This window comes from Penaeus vannamei, chromosome 26 (genome assembly GCF_042767895.1).
Source record: "Penaeus vannamei isolate JL-2024 chromosome 26, ASM4276789v1, whole genome shotgun sequence".
NCBI lineage: Eukaryota > Metazoa > Arthropoda > Malacostraca > Decapoda > Penaeidae > Penaeus > Penaeus vannamei.
In genome coordinates, this window is record NC_091574.1 from 10,298,002 (window position 1) to 10,308,001 (window position 10,000).

At 45.8% G+C, this 10,000-nt stretch overlaps 1 protein-coding gene across 1 annotated transcript in view; it reads right to left on the reverse strand.

Annotated features, from left to right (window-relative positions):
* Positions 1-2,474, reverse strand: part of LOC138866614 (uncharacterized) — a 3,377-nt gene extending 903 nt beyond the window's left edge. The window contains exons 1-3 of the mRNA XM_070139759.1: positions 1,206-2,474; positions 284-1,099; positions 1-138 (exon numbers count right to left, since the gene is read on the reverse strand). The exon at positions 1-138 is cut by the window's left edge and continues 903 nt beyond it. Coding sequence (XP_069995860.1) covers positions 1-138; positions 284-1,099; positions 1,206-2,474 — 2,223 coding nt within the window. The remainder of the gene's footprint in view (positions 139-283; positions 1,100-1,205) is intronic.
* Positions 2,475-10,000: the final 7,526 nt, after the last annotated feature.

The following is a 10,000-nucleotide window of genomic DNA, read 5'->3' on the forward strand; positions in this document are numbered from 1 at the left end:
GCCTTGCAACACGTGTCTCATGACCCTGTTGAATACAGCTGGTGAGTTCGAGAGTCCGAACGGAAGTACTCTGAACTGGTACAGACCTACAGGACTGGTAAAAGCTGTGACCTCTCGACTCTCAGGGTGTAAAGGTCTCTAGAAAAAAACCTTTTGTTAAATCGAGTTTGCTAAAGAACTTGGATTCAGTCAGTCTGGAGAAAATAGCTCTTTGGTCACACATTGGTTCTGCATCTGTTTTTGTAATAGTGTTTATTTTCCGATAGTCTCCACATATACGCACACTACCATCTTTTTTCTGCACTACCACTATAGGACTACAGAAGGGGGACGTAGATTTTTCAATGATTCCCGCATCTGCCATATCCTCGATCTCTTTCTTTACTGCGTCCACTAATCTCATAGGTATGGGATAAGGTTTCTGTCTCACAACTTTAGAGCTAGTTAGTTCGATATGATGGTAATTAACCCTTGCAACCTTTGGTCTATCTGAGAATATGTAACTAAATTGGTTCAATAAGCATCTTAACTGTTTTCTTTCCTCTGGTTCTAAGGTGTCACTCACTTTCACATTATCGATGGTCTCGGTCTGCCACGATTGTGCAGTGACGGGTCCGTCGTCACACTCACTTTCTGGAATTACTGCAGCGGCACCGATGTACGTTGTGGTGGAAGTACTGCCGAGTTTCGAGGTTTTCTGCGAAAAGAAGGCTTTAACATACGCGAGATACTGCTGCTGTTGCAAAGACCAACTGCTGGCCCCTTCTCGTGTTATGCAAAGCTTTGCGTCTTGCTTCGCCATAACTCTCTCAACATAGGACGCATATCCTGTATCTGCTGTGAAGTATTCCTTCAGCATGTTTATGTGGAATCGTTTTTGTTGATTTCCCACTTGTATTAAATAATTATGATTAGACACTTTATCTACAACATCATAAGGGCCCTTCCACTGTGCTAGTAATTTATTATGAGAAGTGGGTAAGAGGATAAGGCATTTATCACCAGCCTTGAACAGACGTACCTTTGCTTTCCTGTCGTAGTATGCCTTCTGCGTCTCCTGAGCTCTCAGCAACTCTTGCTTGGACAGATCGCAAGTAGACTGAAGACGATTTGCCAGGTCAATGACATGTGTATGTTGTCTTGACTTCGGTATCTACTCCACTATCGTCCCACAGCTCACGCAAAATCTGAAGAGGTCCTCGTACTGTTCTCCCATAAACGAGTTCAAAGGGCGAGAACTTGAAAGAACTTTGGGGAACTTCCCTGTAAGCAAAGAGAAGTGGTGTAAGATAGCGGGGCCACTCCTTCGGCTGCTCTGCTGCCATCCTCTTGAGCATCTTTTTAAGTGTCCCATTAAACTTCTCACAGAGACCATTACACATCGGATGATATGGAGTTGTTTTTAGACCCTTAATCGACAATAGCCTGAGCACTTCCTCCATCATTGCAGAGGTAAATTGTGTCCCTCTATCACTCAACACTTGCCTGGGAATACCGATCCTGCAGAAGATTTCCACCATGGCTTCGGCGACGGTGACAGCATCTATATTTCTGAGTGGCACTGCTTCTGGCCATCTCGTGCTGAAATCCACGAGTGTGAGGATGTACTTACATCCATCGCTCGCTCTCGGGTGGATTGGTCCCACGATGTCCACGGCGACTCTTTCGAACGGTTCGGAGATCAGCGGCATAGGTTTCAATGGCGCAGGTTTCACGCGTCCGCGGTCACTGGTCTTTTGACAAATATCACATGAGCGGACTAACCTTGATATCTCCTGACCCATGCCAGGCCAAAAGAACTCCGCCTGAATATGGTCAAGCGTTTTCTTCTGACCCATATGACCTCCGAGAGCAGAGTGGTGACCCAGCCGGAAAACAGCAAGACGATACCTCGCTGGAACGACGAACTGGAGACGCTCCTCTCCATTTAACGCCAGAACCCTTCGGTAGATCCTCTTATTCCTCTCGATGAAACAGGTTTCTTCATTAAAAGACCTGTTCAGAGACTTCTCCGCCAGCTTCCTTCGCACTGATTCTAATGAGGAGTCGCTCTTCTGCTCCTGTACAATATCCTGAGAATTTATCAGGTCACTTACCGACGTCAGTGGAGTAAGCTCTCCCTTCCTCTTCTCCATGCTTCTGGTAATGGCGACACAACCTGTTTGCGTTGCAGCATCAGCACCACAACTATTTCTAACTCCTTTGATGTTTCCGATGATAACGTCGAATATTGGATTGACCATCACGGCTGCTGTAATTTTTCCTGTAAAGAACGGACTGCCTACGTGTATGATTGCTTCTGGAACATTAACAAGGGATCCATCAATCATTTTAATAGCAATCCTCCTCCCAGTATATTGTTGAGGAAGAACATACCTTCGTTTCACAACACACCCTGACGAACCGTTGTCTCTGAGAACACTTACCCGGACACCTCCTACTGACCCTGGCTTAACAAGGAGAGAGTTCTGCATATCAGGATCCGTGGAGGTAGCAGATAGTCAAAAGTTGTGCACGCAGGGTGTTTGATGTTTGACCTCTGACGTTTCCGGGGACTGGGGTGATGGGTCTTCTTCACTCATACAGGCAGCTGCTCCTTTTTGCCTGTAATCATGACTTTCTTGATTCCCTGCACGCCAAGGATACTTAAGTTGTTGCTGTGGTGGTATATTCTGCTGTGGTTTCGACTGCGGAGAATTCTTGTGAGTTAAGGTGGGATGTAACTTCTGCTGCTGCAAAGGTAAGTCTTGCCTTCTTTGCAGCTGACCCAGTGAAGAGACTGGCTTCTTCCACTGCTTACGCGTATGATACCCAAAGGCAGAAAAATGGGCATCCGCCTTATCAGCCATCTGCTCTGCTGTCTTGGTCTTGTGAATCTTAAATTGGGCAACGAGATCCTGAGGACATGACTTCTCCAGCTGAGACCGTAACACCAAATCCCTGAGACCTTCCTTCATGTTCGGTGTCCCATCCTTCTCCAGCCATTGATCCAGGTAGCCTGACAAACGAACCAGGAACTGAGCGGCAGTTTCTTTGTCTTGCATCATCGCACGATTGAACTGAAGTTTTGCTTCGTCGACCGTCAGCCCGTACGCCCTCATCAATGCTGACTTCATCGACAGGTACGTCTTGTCACTTGCGTCGAGACGATGGAGGATTTCTAAGGGCTTACCTTCAAATAGACTCTGGAAATGAAGCTTCTTTGTGGCTTCGTCGAACTGATAGAGCTCTCCAAGATCTTCAAATAGGTGAATATAGGGCTCAATACGCTCACCTTCTTTAAATGCAGGTAACCTGATGTGCGGAAAGGTGGATGGCTGGGCAGGGGAGCCCGCGTTCGTCTCCGTCTGCACACGAACCATTTCCAGCTGATGCCGGCGATTCCTCTCCTCCTCCTCTATCTTCATGTGCTGCATTTTCAGCTCATGTTCACGCTGCCTGTCCCGCTCTTCTCTTTCCTCCTTTTCACGCTCACGCTGCCTCGCTCGTTCTTCTCGCTCCTCAGCCTGACGTTTACTCACGTAATCTACAATTGCCATGGGGTCCTCAAGCCCCATCAGCTTAGCCTCCTCTACATAAACTCCTGCAGACATCTTGCTTCCAGAAGAAAAGTCTAAAGATTCTTGAAAAATATACAATACACACCACTTGTCACTATAGAATCACTATCATTTAAGCACACTTTCATTTAAGCACACGATCATTACTCTCGTTGTCAAGTCCCTGTTCGGGCGCCACTTTGTCAAATTCTTATCAAAGTCTTTCTTTCTTATGAAGATTTATATCAGTCTTCTTTATCAAAATGTTCAAAGTCTTTAATTATTCATGATTTACGTGTTTTCTTTTATACACATTTATAATCCCGGTTTCATTCTTGACAAGATCTGACAATTCTTTCGTATCTTATGTATAAAGTTATTCATTGAATTAACTTCAGAATAATAGAAATTCAGAGTTTATAATTTAATTCAAAGTTTATATATATATATATATATATATATATATATATATATATATATATATATATATATATATATATATATATATATCAATGTTTTCTTTTCCCATAGTTCAAAGTCTCATGCTAATTGTTTGTCTATATTTAAAGGGATCTTAGACACAGGGAGAGTAATGTAAGTTTATTTATTTTAGTTAATAATAATTTCAAAGATAATGAAATTTCGAGAGTACGTTTCTTTTCATTATTGTTCGTTCACGGCACGGTACGTACTTCTGTGGTTAACATTCCTTTACTCACGTCAGTTATTTTCAACTGTATGAGGTTGAGGCTGAGGCTGAGGAGATGTTCAATTTCCGATGACGGCGATGCGGCCTGCAGGTCGCCGATCAGCAGTGATTTTCTAAAATCAGTTTCAGCTCAGGTTGCTACCTTTTCTTCCGCGAGTCGTGAGAGAGAGTGAACGTGACTCGTGCCCACCTGCCCGTTTGTCACGCGCATGCGCACAGGTACCAAAGAGTTGCCACATGTCGCTTGGGTTTCCATGGCAACGGGTAGTTGTCAGGTGTTCCTATTTATTTCTATTTAAATGTATGAAAAATGAACACCTGGACATATATATATATATATATATATATATATATATATATATATATATGTATGTATATATATATATATATATATATATATATATATATATATATATATATATATATATATATATATATATATACATATGTTATACTACCCGGCGGAGTTATTTGTTCAATGACCCTTTGTGCTTGTGCCTTTAGGCTAGGCATGGAATAATGATCTTTTCTCATTGTGAGATTTAGAATTGAGAATTCGATCATTTCGTTTGCCCACGGCGGGGGTTCTTTGTAATCAGGGTGAGGGGAGTCCATGCCCTTGGCAAGCTATGAATCTTTTAGCTGAAAGCGTATCAAAACTCTGGCTGTATGTGTGAGCCAGGAATTGTCCGCAAACAACTGGTAATCTTGTTATAGGCGTCTGAGAACTCGTTGTCTTAGATAGGGGTTTGTGGGTGCCTGCAGGACCTTGGAAAGGAACTGTGCTGCCATTAGATCAATTCTGGTGTCCATGGACGGTAAATCAGCTTCCATGAGGAGGTTGATGTCCTTTGTCCACTTGGGTGCACCTAGAATTATCCTGGCTGCTTCGTTTTGTATTGTTTCCGGTTTTTCTTTTAATGATGTCTCCGCAGTTCAGTTCAGTTCAGTTAGATTTGCGAAGTCATGCTTCGCCCGGGCCTTTTCTCTAGGGTCGCCCGGCCTGTGTTAGCTATTTCTAGTTAACTCAGATGTTTTCTTTGAACTGCATGCTTACCGCGGTGGCTGGATTGCAAGCAAGCGATCCAGCTGCCATGGTGAAAGCATGTTGCACACCCTTTTTACCAGCCCGGCGGCTGTGGTGGGTGGTCCCTGCCTCAGAAATTGTGTGTGTACACAATTCTGCAAGTAATGTAACAGGGTGGCGTTAGGCTCGCCGCAGTGTTTACATGACCTCCCAGACTCACTGTCAATAATTTGCCAAGCGCATTGGTAACCTAATCTTAGTCTGAATAGTATGACTTCGGTACCTCTTTTTGTATTTGGAGGAAGGGCCAGTGGCTCATAGCCTGAAGCATCTGAGTACCACTTGGCAGCGAGCGATTTTGTGATGTTTTCTCTATGTGCTCCCCGGAGGACCGCACATGCTGCAGCTTTGGTACCTTGGCTCAGTCCCCTTCGGCTGGGTTTAACGATCATGGAGGATGGGGTCATACCCCTGCCCTTTTCGGCTAGTTTATCAGCAAGCTCGTTCCCTTGTATGCCTATGTGGCTTGGGACCCAGTTTATGATGATTCTTCTACCTTGACTAAGGATTCTTTGGGCTATGTATAGTACTGTTGTCAAGAGGTAGATGTTATCTGGGGGCATGCTATGCTGTAAGCTGTCAATAGCTGCTCTTGAATCTGTATGATTGACAACGTGCCCTCCCCTCAGGGACGCGTGTGTCAATGCTTCCATGATCGCAACCGTTTCAGCCTGAAGTGTTGAGGCATTGTCAGTGACCCTAATGGATGCTGTGGTATCCTTTGTTGCAAAGCCGGCGCCTGCAGTATGGTTTATTGGATCCACGGATCCGTCCGTGTAGTAAGTTATACTACCCGGCGGAGTTATTTGTTCAATGACCCTTTGTGCTTGTGCCTTTAGGCTAGGCATGGAATATTGATCTTTTCTCATTGTGAGATTTAGAATTGAGAATTCGATCATTTCGTTTGCCCACGGCGGGGGTTCTTTGTAATCAGGGTGAGGGGAGTCCATACCCTTGGCAAGCAATGAATCTTTTAGTTGAAAGCGTATCAAAACTCTGGCTGTATGTGTGAGCCAGGAATTGTCTGCAAACAACTGATAATCTTGTTATAGGCGTCTGAGAACTCGTTGTCTTTGATAGGAGTTTGTGGGTGCCTGCAGGACCTTGGAAAGGAACTGTGCTGCCATTAGATCTATTCTAGTGTCCATGGACGGTAAATCAGCTTCCATGAGGAGGTTGATGACCTTTGTCCACTTAGGTGCACCTAGAATTATCCTGGCTGCTTCGTTTTGTATTGTTTCCAGTTTTTCTTTTAATGTTGTGCTGGAAGCAATGAGGGCGACAGATGCATAGTCAATAATAGGACGGACAGCATGTACATAGAATGATCTTAGTACTTTGTGTCCTGCTCCTATGTGTCTCCCTGTCATGACTTCCATGACTGACAGTCTTTCTTTGGTTCTGTCAAGCAGGTATTGGATCTCCTTTTTGAAAGTGAGTGTGTGTCCTATCCATACACCAAGGTATAGATAATCCTTCACCCATTCCAGATCCACACCCTGTATGGTGAGTTTTTTGTTTCTGACATTGGTTCTCAGTGCCATTGCTTTGGATTTTGCTGCTGATATTTTTAGACCCATCCTACAACACTCTTCAGACACCAGGTTCAGACAACGCTGAGCTCTAGTAAGGCAGTGGTTGCCAGAGGCTATGATTGCCAAGTCATCTGCATAAGAGATGATCTTGCATCCCTCTGGCAGGTGAATGTCGAGTATGTTGGACATGAGGGTATTAAACAGGGCTGGACTAAGAACCCCTCCCTGAGGAGTTCCATTTTCAAGTGGCATGTGCTGTGAGAGGTGGCCTTGAAATCTGACATTTGCTGATCTATTTTTAAAATAGTCAGCTATCCAGGCCAAGAGTCTGCCTTTGACTCCTTTGTGGATTAGGGTCTCTTGAATGGCAAGTGGACTTGCCAGTTCAAAAGCCTTCTCCAGGTCAAGGAAGACAACCACGGCGGGCGAGGTGCAGATTGTGCTTAAGAGTGTGGAAATGCTATGAGCAGTGCTCTTACCCCTTGTGAACCCGTGCAGGTGTTCATGGGGGGGACCCGTTTTCCATCGGAGCCTGTTGAGTACCATCTTCTCAGCTGTTTTACCCAGGCAGCTGAGAAGAGAGATGGGGCGGTACTTGCCAGGCTCCTTTGGCTTTGGGATGGGAACTATTGTGGCTTGTTTCCAGCTCTGGGGCACCGTGGCTGTTTGCCAGGATTTGTTGATAACCTGCAAGAATGCAAGTTCTCCTGTAAGGCCTAGATGCGAAATGATGGGGTGAGAGATCCCATCAGATCCCGGTGCTGACCCAGAACTGGATTTGTATGATTTTCTTAGTTCCCTAAGAGAGAACAAGGCATCTGCTTCATCAGCTTCGAGTGCCTTGTCTCTTATGAGAGCAAGTCTTTCTGGATTTAAGTTTTGTTGTTTTTCTCTCATCATCAGAGGCAGATTGTTGGTGCTGGTTCTGGCAGAGAACTCAAGCACCAATCTGTTAGCCTCTGATTGTGGGTCATGATGAGTGCATTTCGGGGCTTGGCGGCTTGTCGCTTGCCTGACCCGTTTCCACAACTCTGTAAGGCTGGTCTGGTACCCAAAAGACTGGCACCATTCCAGCCATTTTTCCTGCCTTACTCTGTTGGCAGTTTCCTTGGCATCCACAACAGCTTCCCTCAGCAAGGCCAGATTGTCGGGAGATCTTTGCCGTCGGAAGTTTTTTCTACACATATTAACCCTGTGGTTGACCTCTTTGATCTCGTCATTATAGTACCAGGCGTCTTTGTGAGTTCTGGACCATGGGCGAGTTTTGGGAATGGTTTGTGAGGCTGCCTGGTTTATGGCCTGGATTAGCCTCGCCTCTAGCATATCCACATTTTCATTATTGTTATTGGGTTCATTGTCTTTCAGACATCGAGCCAAGCATTCTTGGAAGGCAAACCAGTTGGCCTTGTCAGTTTTCCATTTAGGAATGTGATGTGGTCTTTGGGCTGGACCTGCATCCATTAGTGTGGTGACTATGCCGTAGTGATCACTAGTAACCGTATCATCGACACACCACCGAATTCTCTCCATCATTGTTGCAGTGGCAAAGGTGAGGTCTAGGACCCCTCCCTTCACATGCGTTGGTTCTTTGGTGTTGAGAAGAGCGATCTCAGGGAATGTCTCAAGCACTTCTGCTATGTGAATGCCTGCCTCGTTCGGCCTTTTGCGGGGATTCAGCATGGCCATGTGTGCATTGAAGTCTCCCCCTATGATCACTCGGTCTTGTGCTGCAGTAGCACAGACCTGGTTTAGATCTAAGCTCTCACACAGTGGTTTGCTATAAATATTGTATATTTTTATAGAGCCCCCAGGTAGCTGAATCTCAACAGCAAGAGATTCAACACCATCTCCACAGTGCGGCGGATTGGCTATTAAGGAGCAAGGGATAGCTTCTTTTACCAGGGTCATCAGGCCTCTAGCTCCATCCAGGTTTGGAGTGGTGAAGGCATGATATCCTGAGAAGCACATGGATCCCATTGTTAGTGTCTCCTGGAGCATGACGACGTCAGTGCTCCTTGCTCGCACAATGGACTGGAGAAAGGAGTTCTTGCTTTTATAGCTACAGATATTCCACTGCAGTATGCTTAGATTGTGTGCCATGATGGTTACTCAGTGTCACTTGCTTCATCTTCCGATGCCCCAGTGCTGGTGGCATCAGATAAATACAGATCCTTGTTGATTGAGGATTGTACAACTTCCTCTAAGTCAGACACTCCGGTTAAGGCCTTACCGAGGGGTGTAGGGCCTAGGTTGGAAGTGTCACCTCGGGTCGGAGGACGAGACTTTGGCTGTACAGACTCGGCCTGCTGCACAGTTTCAGCCTGCCCTGACAGACTAGCTGGGGTTTTATGTGATGTTTCTTTTGAAGCTAGCCTGCCATCCGAGGATTTAGGGAGGGGGGCGCTGCTCGTTATCGGTTTGGAGGCTTCTAGCTTCCTTCCCTTCAGAGCCGCCACAGTTTGGGTCATAGCCGTCATGGCGACCTGCACTGCTTTCTCCGCCTCCTCACTGGTCCTCCCCAAGGCTGTTGCTACTGCAGAAACTACAGCACTCAACAGGAGAGTCATATCTTTCTCATCAAAGAAAAGATTATCATCTACTGGGGGGACCATTGCTGTGGACTTTGAACCTTTTTCCCTTTGGTTCTTTTTTGTTGTTTTGCCACTAGCAAGCTCGGGGAATTCCTCTCTGTTAGAGGTATCCAATTTTCTCTGTGGGGGCGACTCCTTCCTCTTAGGAGGTCGGGGAGTCTTTTCTTTTTTATTTTGTTTTTTGTTTTGGCCCCAGACATAGGTGCCTGGGGGCGCAGGGACAAAGGACGCTTTTTGGCTAGCTCCTGCTTTTTAATCACTGCCTGTTTCCTGACAGAGCAAGCCAGGCTCCAGACATGATGCTTTTTGGCACAGTTTGGACACTTGACTGTTGTGTCCTTCTGGCCATCTTTGTGTGCCTTAATACACACTTCCGTTTCATGTGCCTCGCTGCATACACCACATTTGGCTTTGGCCTTGCAGTTGGCCTGGTGATGCCCAAATTTTTGGCACATGAAACACCTCAAGGGCTCTGGCACATATGTCCTGAGCTTGTATGAGCCCCAGTTACCCAGATCAAGGGTGGTGATTGGGGCTCC